General features: G+C 54.4%; 1 protein-coding gene and 1 long non-coding RNA gene across 9 annotated transcripts in view; one reads left to right on the forward strand and one right to left on the reverse strand.

Annotated features, from left to right (window-relative positions):
- The first annotated feature begins 1329 nt into the window (after positions 1-1329).
- On the forward strand, positions 1330-3955 carry LOC143168536 (uncharacterized). The gene is made up of 2 exons (XR_012996742.1): positions 1330-1705; positions 3784-3955. It is a non-coding gene; the product is annotated as an uncharacterized LOC143168536 (long non-coding RNA).
- The window catches only part of GPSM1 (G protein signaling modulator 1), an 84287-nt gene continuing 64702 nt past the window's right edge, over positions 2273-21857 (reverse strand). For 7 of the 8 annotated variants that reach the window (XM_076355021.1, XM_076355020.1, XM_076355022.1 and 4 more), the window contains 3 exons: positions 8481-8640; positions 4975-5183; positions 2273-4503 (listed from right to left, as the gene is read on the reverse strand). In XM_076355021.1, the coding sequence (XP_076211136.1) occupies positions 4315-4503; positions 4975-5183; positions 8481-8640 (558 nt within the window). In that variant the 3' untranslated portion in view covers positions 2273-4314. Of the gene's footprint in view, positions 4504-4974; positions 5184-8480; positions 8641-15081; positions 15466-21857 lie in introns of those variants that run through there. The other variant, XM_076355027.1, reaches the window with a different exon arrangement.

The following is a 21857-nucleotide window of genomic DNA, read 5'->3' on the forward strand; positions in this document are numbered from 1 at the left end:
GGCTGGGGGTGCAGAGGCTCATTTGCTGGGGCTACCTGACATAACCCCCCTGCTGCTTTTTGCTACCAGCGTGCACGAATGTGTTGTGCGCGCTGCGCAGGTCTGTGCCTCCTGCTGCCTTACGCAGAGAGGGCAGTTCTAAACCCTGCCGCGCTTGGGTGTGCTGTGGAGGGCTCAGCTGTACCGAGGAGCCAGCTGGGAGCCTCTCCAGGGGATTTGCCTGCCTCACTTAAGTGGCGACTGGGCAGGTATGTTTCTTTTCCTGTAGCATCAGTGCAGGCAGTGAGGAGCAGCGCTGGGGGCTGTGAAATGAATCACCGCTTATTTGTGCTGGGCCTCCAGGTCCTACTGTAGTGCAGGCAGAGAGGCACGGCGAGGTTAAGTAAGTGAGCCCTCCGCTCAAAACCCTGCGTGCAAGTGTCTACGCTGTGTCCCTGGGCTAGGATATTCAGTGCAGGGATGGCCCTGCCTTACTGCAAAGCCGTGCAGGAGTTAACTTAGCCCATGGCTGTATCCTGGCTTAGCGGGATCCCAGGAGATTGCTATGGAGAGCTGCCGAAAGCTGTCCAACTCCAGACTGAAATTTACAGTGCCTGGGTGCTCTGGGCCAGCGTATCCCTTCCTGCAGGCTGAGAGCCTTTCCAGCCAGGTGAAGATCAGTGATGGCTGGAGCAGTAACAGCACTGGGGTGGCGTGAGGTAAGTGCGCAGACTCAGCCCTGACGTGACTTGGCCGATGAGCAGTACAAAAATCCCCACAGGCCTGACATCAGCCCTGTCTCGCAAGTGCCTCTCAGGGCATGTGTACAGCTGAGTAGGGGAGATCAGTATCTTGTGTTTCTGCTGGTTTTTTAGAGGTCCTCTTCAGCTCCAGACCTGCACCGGGGACAGCACCCTGCACTGTAGTTAACTCGCAGTTCACAGCTGCCGCAGCAGCGCTTTGCGATACAAAGCCCAACAGCGAGTCAGTCCGCGTTAGCGCTGCACAGGCCCCGGCAATCCCGCGTCTATCCGGCGGGTGTCACCATCGGAGAGCTGTTCCCTACGTGGGACCAAGCTCTGCTGGCCTGGGTGGCTTGGCAGAGCGGGAGAGGGAAGGGCTGGCGTTGGGACACTGGCGCACTGCTGCCTCTGCTACCGCAGGGTACAGGAGAGCAGCAACTATGGCAGGCTGTGAGCTGCTCTGGTGATTCAGTTGTAACCATTGCCTCCTGCTCACAGGGGCTATCTTTCTGTTTCGTAGGTGTTCTGAGAGAGAGAACGTTTACTGGAGAGCAGGTGCTCCCTTCCCCAGCTGCTAAGGAGAGAGAGAGAGAGACCGCAGGTGAGACCCCATCACTCACTCACAGGGATTTCACCTATTACTGGGAATCTAAGCCACTATCCTGTGTACCTGGGGGCATGCTTCTGTCCCCAAGTCAGTCACACACAGAGACTTCTAGCACGGAGCTGCTTGTGTCCAGGCACCGAGAGGTGTGAGAATGCCTGATGAGAACGAGCTGGTGGCTCTTCATTAATCTTTGATCAGGACTGGCAGCAGCCAGCACAAGTTAGCCAGGCATGGGAAGACCAGCTGTGACTTGGCTTTATCCTTACAGGGCTCAGGATCCCAAATCTGCTGTGCTCAGGCCCACTTTCTAGCGAAGTCTAATGGCCTGCTCACGCCTGCTGCGTTGGAACGAGCTAGCACTGCTGCCCGCTGCTTTGTGAGTATCTTCACTAAGGGTTGATGCCAGGGCTCTGCGCAGCGCTCGCTGCCCTTCTCCTCTGGTAATTTCCCCTGCTGCCAGGGAAACAAGACACAGCTTTTGGGCCAGGCACCGACCGAGACAGGCAGGGCCTGAAAGGAAAGGCTCGGCCACATTCCTAGAGGAGGGCTCAAGCTGACTGAGAAAAGCCGTTCTTTTCTCGGCCACTGCAGGGCTGTTTGTCTGCCCTGTCGTCCTGGTAATGTCTGGGCTTGGCCGTTGCTGTGGGCAGGGAATGCTCAGGGCTTTGCGTCTCCCTCCACAGCCATGCAGTCAGATAGATGCTGTGCATTTAAGGCAGGCAGAGCTGGGAATAGTGGCTGCTGCTTAAGAGACCTGTGTGCTCTTAATGTAAAGGAAGGTGTAGGTGGGTGCATACACCCTTTTCTTAACACTTACACGTGGTGGTGTCTGGCACAAGATACCACCGCCCACCCCCAACCCCATTCCCAAGGCCAGCATTAGCTCTGCTGTCGGCACAGCAGGCAGGCTGGCCACGAAATAATGGAAATGAATTTTTGTCAATGAAGCTTAGACACAAATATTTATTAAGCACACACCCCCCTTCCCCTTGAGCTGTATTCACTTCTAATATATTAATTCATTTGGCAGATTATTTTTTAGAAAAAAAAGTACCTGTGGGTTGGAAATTCCCCATTAAAATGACATTAGCAAATGCACATGTAAAAAATAAATAAGCTCATACATTCAAGTATATGGCAAATAATTAACACCTCTGAAAGCTGAACGGTCAGATTCCAGTTCACCACCTGGCTGAGAGCTGCACAGGCCCGAGCCTGCAGCTGGTCAAGTCAGCTTCATCTTCAACGTTCTCCTCCTCTTTACAAATGCAAGCTGGGTCAGTACGTAGGTGGCTGGGCAGGTCCTCCTATCCCTTCTCCAGAGCTCTGACCGGAAGGAGGCCGAGCCTCGGCCAAGCAGTCCGTGCAGCAGGTGAGCGCTCCCTGGTAGCAGGTAAGATGCAGCTACCCCTCCACATTGTCAGTGCAGGCAGGTTAAATGCCCGATGAGCAGCATCACTGGTCTAAAAATCTTACTGCTGGTTGGAAATGTTTCCATCAAATGCATTTCAAATAGAAAGTGCTTGATTTGTTCTCTATAGGAACATATCTGCTTTGGCAGAACTCATTATGGAGTTTCTGAAGTCCAAGACAGCCTGTCTGGTCAAGCAAAGAAAAAATACTCCACCTCCTGAAGTGAGATCCCTGCTCCCCTCCTCCCTGGCCTTGCTTTTCCAACTGTTGCAAAAGGGGAAGGAATGAAAGTAAATGTAGACCCTTGCACTTGTGTGTGGGGTGGAACTGACTTCCCAGCCAACGCCCCAGTCGAGCTCTCGTGAGGCTCCATGAGACAGATCGGGCAAAACAGGAGTGCTTTGCCAGGGGCAGCTCTGCTGGGGCCTGCAGGGACAGGGAGAAGCTCAGCACTGGTTTTGGGAGAAACAAGGGGAGGGAAGGGTTATTATCCCCGACTGCTGTTGGACACAGAAGGGAGGAGGGGATGGTTCTGCTTGCTCTCCTGACAAGCCGTGGCCAGAAGACTTTGCTGGCTCTCAAAGCAGGTCATTGCCAAATGCAGGCTTCTGCCTCGGGCACACTCACCTGCACACAGGACAGTCCTGCACGAGACTTCTGGCTCAGTGGCACCAGAAGCGATGAGCTGCCCAAGTTTGCCTTGTGCTGAACAGATGGGCAGAGGCTTCCTTCTTCCCTTCCCAGGCACAGGCCCCTGCCTTGGGCCTGCAGTTCGGGCTGCACAGCTGTCCTCTAGAGGTAACCAAATCCCACTAAAGCTCAGGGCGAGCAAGGCTTTGCTCCTGCTCAGGAGGTCCCGGTACAGCTCTGCACAGGACCGCGGCTGGGGAAGCAGAGGGGGTGTCACAGGGCTCACTGCAGAGTCCTCAGCAAACCTAAAATAAACTTTAAGGTGTGTTGGGACCATGACTGCGGCTGGGGCGGGGATGAGGTTTACAAGGACCAGTGTAGCCTCTGACTTGGGCTTATTTCCTCCTGTAGAAAGAACAAAGCTGAGCAAGACGTTCCAGGGAAGGATCCAGAGCAATTTGTGTCACCTCGTGATGCGGGCAAGACAGGAGGACTTCAAAATGGAAAAGGTGCTCTTCCCTTCCCCCGTTAAATTGAAAGTGTTGTGGCAATAAAAGACATCGAGGCTGGAGTTAACTACCCACTCTGGGCTCCTCCTTTGGCTGACGGCAGAAGTTCCTGGATTTTTAGGTGATAAGCAAAGGGGCTGCCAAAGTCGTCTTCCCTCGTGCTGTGCCCAGTGTTACAGTGGCTGTGTCCCCTAAAAAAACACCCTTGTTTAAAAACCGTCCCCCCATCTGGTGGGCCTTCCTGTAACACTGCCTCCGCAGAGCAGCCAGGTGCGACGCAACGGAGGTGCGGCTCCCCGCGTCCCTGGGGCAGCTCCTGGGAAAAGTCTGTGGTAGCGCAGGAGCGCTCGGGTTTGAAACCACCTACACTTTTTTTCTTTTAAAAAAACCCAAAATTAAGCCAAAACAACCCCCCCAAACCAAACCCCAGTTCTTAGCTGGAACCAGGCCTCTGCTGCTCCTCTCCGGCCTCCTCCTGGGCTGAGGCCAAATCTACCCGCTGCTCGTCCATGCGTTTGGCCTGGACGCGCTGGATGAGGCTGAAGAAATCTTCGTCCGGCATGGTGGGGCCACGGGGGATGGAGTCTGGTGGTGCACAGCGCTGGTCATCTATCCTGGAGGACTGCACGGGGAGGAGAACAGGCTTTAGGACCGAGTACTGACAAGACAGTCCTGTCATGGAAGTAAAGGGCTGGGAGCAGTGCCCAAGAGGCATCCAGAGCACATGTTCCCTATCCCGGGGCACGGGGCAGCGGGACCAGCAGTGCTGCACCCCACTGCGGGCTCCAGCGCAAGGGAAGAGCAGTGACCCGGCCCAGGGCTGTAGGCACTGCGTGGAAGGTGGGCTCTCCAGTCACCCTCTCGCTTGTAGAGCGGTGACAAAGCGCAGCCCTCGGTACAGGGTCAAAAGAAGGACCTGGAGACAAAGACAAGTACCTGCCTGGGTGCCCAGGGCTGCAGGTGGGCAGCTGCTGGCCACAGCCCCTCCCAGCTGGGCAGGTGGGATCAGGGGATGGCATTTGCCTGTGTGGGAGAAACTAGTGTCCCCCCCGCCCCGGCTCCGGCTCGGCAGCCGGTTCAGCCCTGCCGGTACCTGACACTTCATGAGCATGTTGAAGAACTCATCCCCGGGCTCCTGGGCGTCCCCCTCCACACGCAGGTGCCCCAGGTTGTTGTGTGTTATCCGGAGGCCTGGCAGGTTGCCCACGTTGGCACGCTGGTCATCCAGCCGTCTGCTCTGGGAGCTGGCGATGAGATCGAAGAATTCCTCCGTCTGCGGAGACGCCATTAAGGAGGACTGTGCTGTGAGTGGGGAAGAGGAGTACACACCAGGGTCACAGCTCTGCTCATGCCTGAGCTGCAGCTCTGCTGTCTGCAGAAAGTCCAAATCCTTCTCATCACCAAACTGCTGTTCAACCAACCGGGCTGCAGCCGAGCCTTACACGCTACTCCCAAGGGACAGGGGCTTTGTCGTACAGCACACTGTGACTGTCGGTGTCTCCTTTCACCCTGTGTCGGGGAGCGGGAACAATCCCAGTGCCAGCAACACAAGTGAGCAAAAACCTACCATCAAAGCAACAAGCGTTAACGGGGAGCAAAGCCCACTGCCCCATCTCGCAACCACTTGCTCCCTTTTCTGAAGGCCGGTGCTATAGCACAGCCCTTGGTACCCGCCTCCCAAAAAGGCCTTGGGCTGCATCCCCGCAGTTGCCCTGCACGAAGGGCGAGCAGGACCGGCTGCGAGGAGCCTGCCTGCGCACAGCTCCCGGCCCAGCAGCCAAGGCCTTTAGCGGGACCCTCTGACCTGCCTTCCCTATGGGAAGCAGAAAAGCTCCAGTTCAGCAGAGTTGCGAGTTTCCATTTCCAGCTGGAGTGCAGCTCCCCCGAGAGCTGTGCACGCTGCCTCCAGCACGCTCCCTGGCCAACAAACTTCTTAAACGAACACATCCAATTTATGGGGCTGGGCTGTGAAAACAGTACAGTACACTCCAGAGCCTGCCTCCCGCAACAAGCCTGCCATGCGCACACAAACTCATCAGGCAGCAAAGGGGGAAAGTAGGTGCCTTGGCAGGGTGGAGAGCAGAACCTCACGTACACATCTCCCACTGCTGCACCTCCCATGAGGGGCTCCCTGCTATTTACTGCGCTTCAGCCAGCTCCTGGGGGGACACCAAAGACGCCACCTCAGCCCAGAAGATCCAGTGCCCAGACATTAACCGCTGCCCGTGCGCGATCACTGTTGTTTCCAGCACAACTGCAGGCAGCTTCTGCTGCTGCTTCCACTCGGGTTTCCACCTCGAGCCGAGAGGCACCGCTGCACAGGGGCCAACCTGCACCTCGCTCGGGGCACGGGGCTGGGCAGACACCGGCAATTGCAGGTGAGCGCAGAGTTCCTGAGCGCTTGTGTGGTTCGGTAACAGGCACCCTGCACGGTCCCGAGGGCCGGGTATAATTACAGGCAGGTAATCGGCAAAGCCCAGGCCTGGCTAAGCCACTCACCTGGCGGCACATCCTTCGCAGGCCCCCCAGAAGCCCAGCCTTTTTGGGCCAGCTCAAGTAGAGGCGCTGCCGAGGTGAGCCCTGCAGACGCTCTGGCTGTCACGAGCTGCAGGACCCGCGTCACAGCACACGTGAGGAAAACACTCGTGGGGTCTGGTTCTTCTCATCACGCGGAGCGGAGCCAGCCTGGGCTCAAGTCTGCCGGGAGGGGGCTGGCACGAGCTGGCGGCAGGGGGTCCCAGTCCAGAACCTATACATCTAATCTATACTCTGTAAACCCTTGGGGGGGGCAGTACCCCATCCAGACACCCAGCATGCCTGGTACTTTCTAGCCATGGGGGTGGAGCACTGGAGGAGCCGTCAGCCCCCGCACAGGCAGTGACCCCAGCCTTGGCATGCCTGCTCTGGCTGGCATCGCGTTGGCACCACCAAGGGGCTCACGCCGGGCAGAGCAACAACGGGACAAAGGGAGGATTTTCAAACACAGCACACGAGCAATGCCGGGACCTCGGCAAAGCGAGCGAGCGAGCCAGCCCCCGGCCCTGGAAACGCCTCTCGGGCAGCGCTCAATGGAAAGAGCCTGCTGGCTCCTGGCAGCTGCTGGGCAGTGAAACACTCCCAAACAACAGATGCTGCGCTCGGGACAGGGACAAGCAAAAGAAAACCATAAGAAAGCCGGCCCGACTGGTGTTACTGTCCCAGTGAGCACAAAGCACTTGAGGAGAGGGTGCCCCAAGCCTCCCGACACAACGTGCTCTTTTTAGAGCCCCAGCTCATGGAGTTGCAGAAACACATAAAAATCTCAGTGCTGGCACAAAGATGACTTTCTTCCCCTTCAGCTCACAAAGAAACCTCGAAAATAACATGTCTGAAAGGCTCAGAGACCAAACGAGAGCTGAACAGAACGTGTGCCTGCTTGGACATTCTTTATAAAGCTTCGTATTTTAAACTGTCTCCTAAATTACACAGCTGTTACAGCCAAATGCACTTCTGTATCAGAAAGGTGTATCTTGAAAAAGCGATGCTCTTTCCACCCTATTTTTAGAAGACAAAAACCTGCTCACCTCACAGCCAACCTGCCTTCCTGCCGCAGCCTGACCTTCTCCACACTGCTCTGCCCTCGCTGCTGCCGCTTCAGCCCCTGCTCCTGGCACCTACTTCTCCGAGCAGTCTTGCGCTGCGGCTCTTGCGGCGCTCGGAGGGATGTCAGGGGTCTCCTCCTCTCCTGTTTGTACTTCGTGTTCATTTGGAAACCGATAAACAAATCCATTGGTTCAAATGAAGTGTTTTGAGCCCTTTGTGATGGTGCTTAAGCGCGCAAGTGTGACCTGTGCATTTCAGTGCTTCTCTCCAGCTTGGTTTAAACAAAAGACCTCAACACCGTATCATAAAAAAAGACACGAAACCGAAGTGCAAACACAGACCTGACCTGCCTTTCCTGTCCCATCTATTTGTCAGACAGCTTCCTCAATTTATCCCTGTTCTTCCTATGGATGAGCTAGCTGTCTGCCTGCTGGAGCTTCCTACTGTTTATCCATCCTTCTGGCTTCTTTGTTCTTACACAGCACCTATCACCACAGCATCCAAGAACTGTACAAAATCCAGAAGTTTTTCCTCCATGGCAACGCTATAAGAAAAACTGGCAATACTTTTAACCTGCCTGTGAAAGCCCATCCCAGCCCTCTGCATGCCCCAGCTCTCCAGGCTCTTACAAGGGTCCCTCAGTCGTGACCATCAGCATCTTCCTCCTGGAGATGCTGGCAGAGGCAGAAGTCCTCATGGCAACCTCACTGTTCGGAAGGCCAGACCTTCAAAAGATCTGTACTGAAAAAATCCAACTATATTTTGCATTTCTCTTGCTGGTTTACTCTCCAAGCCTTCATTCATATTCTCCAGCCTTTCCCTCAGCAACCATTAACATAAGAATGTTTCTTTCTTCCTTAAATAATGATGGAGGTTGCCAAAGAACTACTAAGTTCAGAGAGCTGAGGCTTAGGGAAAACATCAGAAGATTCACAGTAAAACCACAACAGCTGGCCACACCATGGGAGCAGCATCACTCCCATAGTAATAGTGACTTATAAACGCATCGGTGCTTACATATCCGTTCTTCCAGGGCAGGGACCGGTGTGGCAGCTGCCTCTGCAGCCTCCGACGGGCATTCTTCCAACGGGCAGCGCTGATCATCCATCCGGTTGCTCTGGAACTTGCTCAGCAGGTCAAAGAAGCATTCCTCGTCTGAAGGGGTCCGGTTGATTTTCTGGAAAGACAGTAAAATACAGAAGAGAGTCAGAATGCCCCAAACAACTCCTTGTATCCAATTGCTCCGTTTGGCTTGGCCTCGGCAATGCGTCGTGCCCTCTCCTGGTCTGTTCAGAGGCTGGCTCCTGGCTGTGCCTGCAGCTTGCCAAGCCCCGCAGCCTGGACCCTGCCAGGGGTCACTGCTACTTGGTCCCTTTGTCCTCCTGGCTCTGAAATAACCTCTCCCTTTTTCTCTTGCCACCCTTCGGTGTGGACAATCTAACACCATCCTCCTAGAGGAGGCCACAGGCAGAGCATCACGAAGGTCCCCTCTCCCGCAGGGACCCCCCTCTTCACACCCTCGGTGAAGAGCTGCTCTGCGACTTGTTCTCCGTGAGAGGGGTATCCGTGGAGAGCTGTGGTCCCTCCAACAGCTCCTCCCCCTCCCGGGGGTCACCCCAGAGGCTCTGGGCACTTCCCCAGCCCAAACTGGAGCCAGGCTCCTACCAGCGAGCAGATGAGCCTTGCGCAGAGCAGCCTCCGTTGCTGCAGAGCATCTTGAGCGCTCAGAACAAACTGGAGGCTGAAAGGGAAAAAGGGGAGGAAAGGGAACAGCATTCATCCTGGCACAGCTCCGCAGAAAAGAGGAGCTTCTGGGCTGGCAAATGGGTGGGCTCAGAGAGAGACCACGGTCGGGAGCACGAGGGACGAGGGGGAACCGCGCGGACGCCCTGGCTGAAGTGGTGGTGTGTGCCCAGCTGAGGCTCAGCTCGAGCTCAGGCATGCCAGCACTCAGCCGTCCTTTCTAACCAGCTAAATTTAACCTTTGCAGGCCACTGCCCCTTGCACTCCCAGTGCTTCCTTTTGGTGCTCCTGTGTCCTCAGCACACCGCTTGTAACAGTCACCGAGCTGCAAATGCCACAAAATTATAGTTTTTCAGGAAAACAGTTCTTGCACAAGAGCCCCAAATAAGCACCTTGCACTAGACAGTGATATATTTAAGTCGCACTGCAGAAGGGTTCGCGTTCAAGGCAGCCTCTGAACAGTGCTGTGTTGTGTCCAGTTCCAGCTCAGAGAGGGGCTGCGTGCCCCGTGCTGGGAAAGCAAACCCAGAGTCCTTCTCTGGAGTGGCCGGTGCAGTAAGAACAGCAGATCCTTCTGAGGAGCCACTCAGAACGGGATATAAAATTAAACAGCAGCAAGAGAGGCATCTGCCAGGCTCAGGAAGGGTCCCTGCGTGCTGGGGCTCAGGAAGGGTCCCTGCATCTGGTAGGACCAGATGCTGGAAATAACACCACAACAGAAACCAACCAAAAACTCCTACAACCGGGTCTGCCTGTGCTGAGCTGTTATCCAGAATGGGGCTGGGGAAGGCCAGTCTGGGAAGGGGCACTGGGAGCAGCACGCCCCACCGGAGAGATGGAGAGAGCACAGGGAGAGCTGGCTCAGAGCGCTAGGCCTTTCAGCGGAGAAAGGCTGTTCATGAAGCAAAGCCCCTCTCCCAGCTCTGCTGGTGGCCGTCCTGGGCAGCCCGGGAGCCCTCCCTCTCCTACCACGTGCAGTGCCGTTCCCAGCAGAGAGCCCTTCACCAGGACAGAGGCATGCGAAGCCCTTCAAGGGAGGTCTGCAATGGGGAGAGGCTTGTGCTGACAGGGTTAAAGCCGCAAGTTGGATTCAGTAAATGAAGGAAAACAATTTTCCTGTATGCTAAGCGAAGCAGATGAGATGCACTCAGCTTCTATTTAGGGCAGCGTCAAAATTAGCAGCGGGCCAGAGAGGAACATTAGCAATGTGGGAGCTGATCGGGGAGGGGAAAAACCCCTCTCACCTCTTTCCACGTGCCGATCCACTAATGAAACAGTGGCTCAGATGGACCCTCTGAACCATCAACAGTTGCACCTTGGAAATCAAAGCTTGCTTGGGCTTGAACTACATCTATCACAGCTCTGCTATGCTGGTTTGCGTGACCCAAATTTCAGGCTAGAGGAGGAAGCCGGCTCATTCACACCAAACCTCCCTCTAGCTTCCCCGCAACCACACAGAGTAAATCAGAGCAGTTGCAGGTCCACAGGAGAAATTTCACCTTGCAGGGAGCAGCTGGGCAGCGCATTGGTCAGAGCCCCCCAGCTTGGGGCTTTTCCCCCCGAGAGAGACCAGATTCCTCCTGGGCGCATCCTGCCAGGGACCCTGCAATTTCCCGTGTCAGGATCTCTGCTCAAAACGTGCCCGGGAGAAGAAAGGATGCTCTGAATCAGTAGGAAGAGCAGCCGGTGCATGCGAAGTGTGGGACAGGGCTGGCTGCATGTCTGGGTACCCCCCAGTACGGTGGCACCCGGAGGGGCAGGAGGCTGGTGCCCGCAGGCCAGCGCTAGGGCTTGCATGTGCTGCGCCAGCCGGGGACATTGGGTGCCGCAGGGCCCGCGGCAGCACCCGCTGACACCAGGCTCGCTCCAGCGCTGCCCCAGCCAAACTGCGCCCCAGGCCTGCACCTCTCTAATTAAAATGCCCAAATATGACAAGGCACGGAGCGCTTGGCTCCCTCCACTCACAGTCTGCTCCTGGCCCCAAGGAACGAGCTGTGAGGGCAGATGGATGCGTAATCACACCCCGGGGCCCACCGTCTGCTACTGAGCCGTGCTTGCCCAGGGCGGCACATCCAGGACGTTCAGGAGGCTTCCTGAGAGCCAGGGCATCCCCTAATGGTGCCAAGCAATGGTCCCACAATAGCACAGACACACAACAACTGGTCTCCACGGGCCCAAGACCCGGATCCCTAAATGGTTCCTGGGCAGCAGCTCTGGTTTCCAGCCCCAAGATCACTTCTCACCCCACAGCTGGTGTTTCCTGCCTGGCCTCATCACCCATCCTCCACCTCTAGCACTACAACTGCACAAATTCTGCCAACTGTTATCTTCCTCTGGTCAGCCAGCCTCCATCACAAGCAAAGAGGCAAACCAACCCCTTTTGCACTGGGCAGAGGGACCCAGGGCTTTTACTGGCACTTGCGGACTGTGGGCTGCCGGCACTGCAGAGATCACCCCCAGGACAGCTTCAGCTGCAAACGTGCTTGCCCTTGGCACAGGGCATGGAGACACACACACCTCTCCCCACGTGGGGACAAGGACAAGCGTGGAGCCTCTGCTCCTGTTCCCTGACCCCCGGCAGAACAGGGATGGCCACCGTCCCAGGCAGGTGGAGGCCCTGTACCTGGGGGTCAGAGCTTTGTTCCCGTTTTCTGCGAGTGGTATTTCCACCTGGGCGCTGCTGGCTCACCGGAGAGCTGAACAACCTGGCTAAGGACAGCCTGGGAGGCAGGACTCGCTCACCTGAAACAGGCCTCCCTCACTGGAAGGCATCCAGGCTTTTGCATACATTTATTTGCTGGTGGATGAGCAGGCTGTTTAACCTGCCAGGTTGGATCCAGGATGTATAAAACACAGCTGAGGTGTTGGAAAGGCAGCGAAGAGCAGCTGCGGGGAGCGACGGGGAGCCTGCTGCCACTCTCTGCTCTCCCCTCTCCCTGCAGCGATGCCGCCCCAGGGAGCCCCTCCGCTCGGCCGGGACCGACAGCTCTTCAGGAGGGGTCAGGGGAGCCCAGTGCTGGGGCGGCCCCAAGCTCCTGCCTCTCCCAGGCTGCAGGTCGCTGCCCTGCGGAGCACAAATGCACCTTATTTCCTCATGCTAAATAAAACCTTCGAGAGTCTCTGGCCGAGAAGGTCCTGGGCTGCCTGGCTCTGCCCCCCGGGCACAGGAGCGCAGGGCACAGACCACCATCTCATGAGGAAATCCCTCAGATTGGCTGCTCCGGATGCACAGGTGAGGCCAAGGCTGAAGCGATCCCAGGCAAAGCAAAACAAAGTCAGAACAGACTCCTGTGCCTAAACCCCCTTGGCCATTTTCACTTGGATTCAGGAAGGCCATTAAACAAATGTCGAAGGCCTATAATTGCAAGAGCTAAAACACTTTCCACCTCCCAACACCCGAAGCCACAGCCCACAAATGCCCTGCAGGGTTTCTGCCCGTGGACGCTGCTGCCCATCAGTGCCGGGAATCGGCAGAGAACATGTTTATTTCCGTGCTAGTTTTACATGGTGTTCCCATGCCTGAGGTCCCCAAGGGTCACTCCCTGGCAGGCAGATGGGGGTCCTCAGGCCTGGCCCCACACACACATCCCGGGCCAGGAGCAGTAAAGTCCTTGGTCAGAGCAGGGCAATGCCACTGGCACCGTGGCTTGGGCTTTCTGCTCCACGACACTGCTCCCGGGCAGCACCCTGTCCCCAACCTCGCTTTGGCACCCGAGCAGCCCATACCCACCGCTAGCTCCGACTGCATTGCCCCACCGTGCACCGGCACCTGCTGCTAGAAATACCTTCAACCGAATGGCTCTGGCGATGGTGGCTTTTCCCACAGCTTCCTGCTGCCCCCACAGGGCTTAAAGTCAGCTCAGGCGGAGCCGGAGGGCTCCCTAGGAAGCAGCGGCAGCCAGGGCGGGATGCAGCTCTCCCTGCATTCGCTGCTGAGCCCCACCAAAAGCCTGTCCGATTGCAGCCGTGTGACAACGCGCTCCCAGGTCGCTGTGGGACATGGCTCCAGAGGCCCCCAAGGACCACAGCAGATGACTTCTCCGCTGGCAGAGCCACGGCATGTCCCCCAGCAATTCCTGCTGCTGTCACGTGCCAAAAGCACCTGCTGTACCATCCGTGGGTGAAACATCCCCTTCGAAGGGAGCACTGCCCAGCAGACCAAACTGCAGATGCTCTCATGGGCCCAGACCCTCATACCCAAAGGGCCAAATGTTGTTCCTCCATCAGATCAGCTTCTCTTTTTGCAGCCGGTGTCCCCACGGGGCGGTGGCCTGCCTTTGGTCCCCCTCCTCTCCTCCAGGCTCAACTTCTTGCAGACCTGCCCCAATGCAGCAAGGACTTGTCAAGCTCAAGGACTGCTCACTCCGGCTTCACACAGCCCTCTGAGGGGGACGGCGCTGCCCTACCTGCAGGCAGGACCCGCTGCCCAGCGGCAGATGGACCTCGGCAGGTATGGCACAGCAGATCCAGCTCAGGAGCTGCTGCTCAAAGGTGGTCTGGCTCTGGTGTGTGGGCCAGGTCAGGGACAAGGTGAGGACAGATGCAAGTTCAGGGATAACACAGCAGTTTTCACCACTACTCCCACAGCAGCCCCTCAGAGAGCACTGCCTTGGCATTTAAATGTGTCCACCACTGATTCCTCCTCCTCCCCTTATTTCAGCAAGGGGACAACCTAGAGGGGAAGTGACTTGACCATGTCCCGCAGTGATGCAGTGGCAGAGCTGGGACAGGACCCAGTGATCTGTCCCCAGGGCCAAGCTCTTGACTGCAGACAGTTCTTGGAAAAATTGTGCCCCTTGTTCTAGCAGGCAGTTATCTGCTCAGGGCCTGGCAGACATTCATCCCAACACATCTACGCCCACGTGCCATGCCTTATCTAGCTCTCTCTCTATAAACTAGATGCATCACAACCGCTTACCTCCTCTCTTTTCAAGGCAGTCGACCCCCAAAATCACCAGGCAGGAGCGGGGCTGGGGTGGTGCTGGTGACTGCCAGTGCTGGGAGCACTTTATCCTGGGCTGCCTCGCTGCCTGCCAGTCCCCTGCATGCAGCTTTGCTTTCTCCCTGCACCACCCCAACACCTCACCCCAGAGGAAACCGCCGCCAGGGGCCAGCACACAACCCCAAACCCCATCACCTCGCAGGTGCATCAGGCACTGAATTAACTTCCCCACCTCGTCGTTTCACCTGGTGAAAGGCACCAGAGGGGAGGTTTGGAAAGAGCCTCCCAGAAGGTGAGGGGGGGGGCTGGAGGAGAGTTGTGGAAGGAAACCCCTAGCCAAAAGCCACAGCCTGTTCTACCGGGAGGTGAAATGTCTGGAGCATTGTTTCTGAGCTCAGGAGTGGGACTCTCCCGGTCCCTGGCCACCAACAGCTCGGTGCTGGCTGGAGTCTCCACTCCTTGATGATACCGTCATCTTCAGAGTCAGAAAAGCTGTTGAACTTGTCCAGTCTTTGCTGAGGTCAGCACTTCCCTTTCAATGCCAATCCTTAAGCACCGCTGCCACGGTCCCTCCGAAAGGCAGGGCTGGCCAGCAGACACCCCGTCCTCCCCCAGTAAGCATGGCCAGGCACGGAGAACCACCAACTGCACTTGCCACGCAGTTGTAAGACATCAGCAGACGCCCGAGCAGTCTGTGCATTGCTTGCATCTATTTCCCAGAAAGTTGCAAAAAATATTAATAATAAAAAGTTCAAAATGAAGCTACCTGCAAACTTTAAAAAAAACAAGCATACACAGGCAATATCCAAGCCCTGGCCCGAGTAAATCTCTCTTCTGTATCTCTGTCTCTACCTCCTTCTCTTACCCCCGACCCAGCCTCTCATTTCAGAGAACAGAAGGGAAACAAACAAAAACCGAGTTTTACTTACTGACCTCAGCAGCCAGCTCTTCCCCAGGCTCCAGCTTTTACATGTCCACGGGCAAGAACGACCTCACCTCACAGGGCAGAGGCTGGCGATGCGGGGCTGCTGCTTCGATGCTCTTTAGCTACCACCAGCAGCCAGAGAGAGCTCTCCCCAGCTCCGCTCCGGCTGCCGGAGCAGAGATTTATGCGGAGCGCGCAGCCATGTGAAGAATGTCGCCAGCACCAATGACCCGCTGGGTGCGAGATGCAGCTTAAAGTGACAGCCTTGCTTGCCACGCTCCTCCCGGAGTCGCTCCTGTGCCCTTGCACGAGGGGGTGGACTCCAGCAAAGCGCTCTCCTCTCTCCCTCACCTCGCTGCCACGATCCCAGTGTTATTAGATGATGCTCTTAAACACACAGTAGAGCTATGTGAATATTTAGCTTTACTTCCACCTCCTCACCTCCTACCCACCACACACACTTTACCTTAAAAATAGATTGGGATCAATTTTCCTAAACTACATCTGCAAACACAGTCAGCTCTACAGGCACGCGCACCACGACAGTAAATGCACTGTGCACATACAGACACAATATGATCAATCAGATTTAAAGCACCAAAATATTGAAGGACCATTTTTAGCTCCTGATAGTCCTCCTGCTCCTCATATTATTAGGTACGGGATCCTTTTTATCCTATTGCAAAAGGATCTCTTAATTTAAACGTACCACTGTTTAACAGAGGGAAATTTCTAATTGCAACAAGGTTGAACGTGGAAAGATGGAAATGCTATGCAACAGCCAAAGAGCTGTTCTTACCTCCCATTTGTGAAATGTGAATATGAAATGTGAATTTGTGATTGTGAAATGGGTCACTGGAAAGAGAAGCAGATTGCCAAAGACCACCTGGCAGGGCAGTGGCAAAGTGGGGACAGAACCATGTTGGCACACTCGGCTCTCTGTCCACACTGTCCTCTTACACTTCATTCTCATCTTTCATTGCAAAAATAGGAAATTTCTTTATCCTGAACAAATGCAGCTTTGGGGGACTGCCTGTGCCTTTCCACACCAGTAATTTATTTCCAGGAGTCACACAGTAATTAGAAACGTGGAAACTGTGTGGGGCCTGAGATCAGGACTCCTGGCTTGGTACCTGGCCCTGGCCCCCCCTCACCGCCAGGCTGCGTGCAGGGCAGGGTCCCAGCCCCCAGCCCCCTCCTATCCCAAGAGGGGCTGTGAACCACACAGATGCATAAAGCATCTCCAGAAGGAGAGCAGCAGGGCTGGGGCAGCCATGAACTGCGAGTCCATCGGTGCCCACGAGGCCGATCTGGCTGACGGGGAGGGGGTCAGGCTGTGCTCAAGGGCAAACACAAGCTCTGAAGCAACAAGTGATAAAACACCCTGTGCTGACGAGACACAGGCAGAACCACCACGGTGGGGACGCTGCAGACATGCAAGATGGACCCCCTGGAGCACCAGTGATGCTGGCCAGGATCTGTCCTGTGGGGCAGCCCCATCTGTCATGTGCCAGGAGAAGAGGCCAACCCTCCATCGCGCAGGACCTTGCAAAATCCTAGTATCAGGACAGGGCAGGCAAAAGGCAATTACTCTGCACCTATTTTGTTCTAATGCCACAGGCTATGGAAGGCAAGAGACAATTGGGAATCGGCCTCAAACTAAGCTGCTGCCTGGGGAGCTCACATACTAAACTTCAATTTAGTTTGTGATTTAATTTTTAAAAATGCTACAGCAACTGAGGAGGGAAAGAAGGGGCAAGGAAGGGCAAGGGGCAGGGCACAGCTCACCTGCCTGCTGTCACGCTTGATGCGGGGGCAAAGACGCTGCCACAGCTTGTGTGAACTTGAACGTCTGTGCTGTGGCTGCTGTTTCCTCGCTGCCGCACTGCTGGGGGGCTGAGTTAAGGGGATATTTTGGTGCAGAGGGGTAGGGGAATGAACCAGAGACTCTGCCCCATATCCAAAGAGCTGAGTCGACTTAGGACAGCTATGAAAGGGGGCATCTGAAGCTGGTATTGAGGGTGAAATGCAGAAGACAGGTATGATACAGGAACAGAACCCACACACAAGAGGTCGGTGCTTGGAACAGCAAGAGGAAACGACTTTTTGTATCTGGGTTTAGGATGCAGCAAAGAAGAGCGAGTGAGATGTCCGTGATCTGCAGAGACACCACCTGCAACTGCAGGTTCCAGCTCTCGCGCCAGGGAGCTGTGAGTGCGCACCCGAGTGTGCCCGTGGCACACGTGTGCCCTTCAGCGTGCTCTGCAAACTGCACAGCCACAGCCCCTGGGGCAGACCATGCACACACTGCTCAAACACAGGACGTGCGCACCGCGCTTCCCTTGTAGGATGAAATTATCACCCTTACTTGGACTGTTTTCAAAGATTTTTTTTTTTCCTTTAAACAACTCGCCCACTCATCTCTATAAACGCCAGTGCTAAAAGCTGGTTCTGTTGTTAAGATTTCAAATAACTTGGGTTTTATTGTTTCAAACAAAATCAAAATAACTCACCCACGCTCCCTCCTTCCCTAATACAGTAACTGCTGACCTGTTGGGAGCATGCCCTACTGCCACACGCGGCTTAAATCCACGCCTTTGGATCAACAGCAGGGGACAATAGCGTTTTTTATTTTATTTTGAGACAGAGCGTGGCGTGCCTGCGTGGGTGTCTGGCTGAAGTGTTACTGACACCTCTGCTACTTGCAGTGCCGATCCGACTGCCTGAAAGCTAGTGCCACTGTGCTCGGATTTGGCCACTTTGTGCAACAACCTTATTAATACTGGGTTTACACTTTTTCCCCAGCTACACAGTAATCTACCTTGAAATCACAAGTCAGGTAGCCAGACCTCACTCCTGAGACCAGTGCATCCATGGCATGGAAATTATGTCTGGTTTCTCTTTGGGAGGCAATATATTAGTCAGCATATTCGAACAGACCTCAGAGAGCTACAGCAATACTCTGTAGTTAACATAGCAACTTTTCCATATAGGTTTTGACAGCATTTACCATGCCAGGCTGGGTTTCCCTGTCACCATTTAATAGAAACACGCAAGCCTAGATTTAGCACTTGAAGCTTAAATTACTAAACAAGGAGACAAGTTAGAAGCATTAACATTCCAGGTCAGTCTCTCTAGTCTATGGAAGGAGATGGGCAGCTATAGAGGTCAATCTGGCCCGTCAAAAACCTGGAGGATCCCTTAAATACCAAAACTGGGAGTGAACTTGAACTTCTTGCTCGAAACAATTCAGGTTATAGGCAGATGCCAGCAAGCAGAAAGTTTTGGAGTGTAACCGATGCTCACCCTCACACAGAGCTGCGGTACCTAGCCGTGCACACCGTAACACGCCCAAGCAGCAAAGCACAATGTTTTAGCTGAAACTAGTTGCAGTGATTTACTTTGCAGTTGGAGGGGGGTGGAACTAGGACCATGCTCAGCTGTTGAGTCTCAGCTGAGCAGCAGTAATTTGCTAAACTGAAATAACTCCATTGCTTTAAAGGATATAACCCATATTCCTGATTAATTAGCGCAGAAGCCAAGGTTAATATATAGTCCTCAACTCCCAGTCACCTACTCTATCCACTAGACCGCACCACCACCTCCCTACTCCAGCCCTACCGAGGAGTAGGAGGTGATGGAGGAGACAGGTGCCTATAAGCCCGCTGCCAGTGAAGGACACGCTCCTCTTCAGTGATGGAAATGATCCAACGCTCCCCCAGCAGCAGATATGCCCTCCTCCCCACAATATACTGCGCTTGGTGCATCCGAAATTGGAACCTACTGACAATTTGCTTTGAAAACGCTTTGTAAAAAAGCCTACTTGTCTCTAGATTGCCAAAATTGTGCCGCTTTCTTGAAACATACTTTTATTTAGACACCTACTTGCTCTTAGCACAGCGCTGTTTTAAAAAGCAGCTGAACAGATGCAGCACCTTTACGAGGGGTGGTAACGATCGGGTGAAGTTACCATGTGGATCCGCACACACCCATCTACATTAGCACCCATAACGCACATCTAACCTTCATATAAGCACCCTTCACTGCAGCAAACGCCCAAATCTTAATTATTATTTACTCCTATTCCAGTAATGCCTGAAGGCCGCACTCAAGATCAAGGCCTTGTTATGCAAGGCACCCCGCAAAACAAAAAAGGGCAAGATGAAACTGCATCCCGTTTAGGGAAGGCAAAGACGGGGAGGCTGATTTGCTCCACATGACAGTGCCCAGAGAATACTAGGATTCAAATGGCTTTAGATACAGGCAAAAAGTCCTCCCAGGACTTTTCTGCACATCCCAGGGGAGTTGCACCTCCTGCACCCAAGCATATTCAGTGGTCTCACTCTTTGCTGGCTCTCAAGAGAGGGCTGCACGGATCTGCAGAAGCTGGTTCCCCCTTCTCCTCCAGCATAATGAGCACTGCAGGGAACTGCAACTCTCTCTGTGGCACACGCACCACGATCCGGGATGGAAAAGTTGGACCCATGGGATCGTTCGGGGCCCTTCTCTAATTGCACATCTCTCCAAGAAGCTTCCCCAGCAGTCCCTGCACATGAAGCACTTAACTGGGTTCAGCTCTCTGCCAGGTTCAGGCTGCAGCCTTCTAGGGCCGCAGGGGGAACAGGAAGGAGCCGTGGGATCTGAAAAACCATTATTTAGGCTTTTTTAGATTAATTGGTGTTAATTGCCTTGGGAGGCTCAAAAATAGCAGTGCTAATGGGAAACGTGGATGCAGGCTGAAGGTGAGGTGTGAGCAGCAGCTCGCAACTGCCACATTAACCCCGGACGCAGGTTGTGCCCTGCCCAGCAGGCAGCCGGCAGTGACTGCCAAAAGCAGAGAGACCTTCTCCTGTCCAGCTGGGATTTGCCTGCCTGCACCTCTAACCCTGACATCCCCCCGCCCGCCAGCTGCGTTCACACTCATAGAGGGGCAGAGGGAGCCTTCCCCTGCTGCCACGATAGTTTTTTTATCATGACAGCTCCAAGAAACAGCACTTGAACCTTCCTCATTTCAGGCTCCTTTGATTTATGGATTCACATCCTTCTCCTTACTCCTGCAACTGTGGAGGACCCTCAGCCAGCTCCTAGGGAGCCTCAGTTTCCTGCACCTAGTCCAAGCACAGACACAAGGACAGCCCAGAGAGACCCCGAAACCTCCGCTCACACCAAGGCTATCCTAAATCCAGAAGAGAGGATCGGCAGTGGATGGGGCCACGTCTATCCATAAGCAGTGGGCTAGAGAACAACCTACTACCAGAGGAGGTTACTGCCCATCGCCTGGGTCGTTGAACTCTCCTGCCTGACTGCAAATGAATGCTGGGGATGGAGCTGCGCTGGCGATGAATGAAGGCAGCGGGATGGCCTCTGGACAGGATGCCCAAGTGACCACACGGGACAAGCTGCTCACAGGTTGAGATCTGGCCTCCCCAAAGCTGGGCAATAACAGACAAAAGCCAAACTTGCCCCAACGTTGTGCTGTGCTTGTGTCTTCTGGGAGAGCCTCCAGCGTCATAGCCCTGTCCAGCAGCTGGTAACAGCTGCTATCAAAGATAAGGTAAAGACATAACTGATCTGATTATACAGGCTCCTGCGCTGCTACAGGTCTGTCCTTAAATGAAGCCCAAAACTCTCATTATTAGGGTGCATTTCCCTGTTTTTTAAATATAGCTTATATAAAGAGAAACACAAGTTACTGGTACAGAAAAGATTATCTACGTAGACCCACACAGCACAGCTCCAGCAAGCACAGCCAGACCACGTTCCCTTCCCAGCCTCAGTCCACACACAGAGACTGGCTGGATCCATCAGGTGCTCCCTTACAGGCCAGATCCCACCAGCCACGGCTTGGAGCTCAGCCCCCAGCACTGATACAGGTCACTGCTGGCACCCCGGCAAAACACAGGCACAGCCATGCTACCTCTTGCACTCGCATTTGCCTAAGCAAGAGATATTCACGCAAGAAAACCAGACAAAATCCCCAGTCACTGGAGGCCCCTGTGTCATCTGGTATCATCATAGCTCCAGTGATTTAAGCAGAGTTATGCTGATTTACATCCAAAGAGAACCTGGACTATGATTTTTTTTTTAAGCTCTTCTGGCATGTGCAGTTTATTAAATGTGAGAGGCCGGAACTGTGAACGTACAAAGTGCCCCAGGCACGGCAGAGACCCTAGAAATGAATGAAGAGTTCCAGATTTTGAGAGAAGTCAAACATTTGGAGTTTTATTGCTCTGGGTCTGGCTCCGATTCATCCCCCTTTTTAGTATTGTTCTCTTTAAAGTGACAGTTTCTAGGAAATGATGAGTATAACACCTCTTTTACTGTCTCATACCACTTGATGGCTAACAATTTGCCTGGAGAAAAGACTGTGCAAGGAGGAAAGCAGACCTCAATTATGGCTTCAAAGTACCAATAACTGAAAACTCAGTTACAATGAGTCAGGGGAAGAAGAATGTATTTCAGTAGCTTGGTTAGTCAGCTCCAGCCTGGACCACTGGACTAGCCGGTCTGCAGACCTTCTGTCGTAATCTCCAGCAAAGGTCTGCTGGGGGACCTTGGACAACCAGTTCAGTTCTACCTCCTTCCTAGAGCAGGTTCCTCTGATAAGCGGCTCTTTCTTAAAGTTTTCTAGCTCCAAAACTGGCCTCCACACCTAGCCAGTTATGGATGGAATATGGGGTCTCAGATATGCTTTCATACATTCCCCTGATCCTCAGCCCAAGGGATCTGAGAAGCATCCAGACCTTGGGTCCTTCGTGTAACTTCTGCACAGCTGAGGGCTTGC

Source organism: Aptenodytes patagonicus, chromosome 18 (assembly GCF_965638725.1).
Source record: "Aptenodytes patagonicus chromosome 18, bAptPat1.pri.cur, whole genome shotgun sequence".
Taxonomy (NCBI): Eukaryota; Metazoa; Chordata; class Aves; order Sphenisciformes; family Spheniscidae; genus Aptenodytes; species Aptenodytes patagonicus.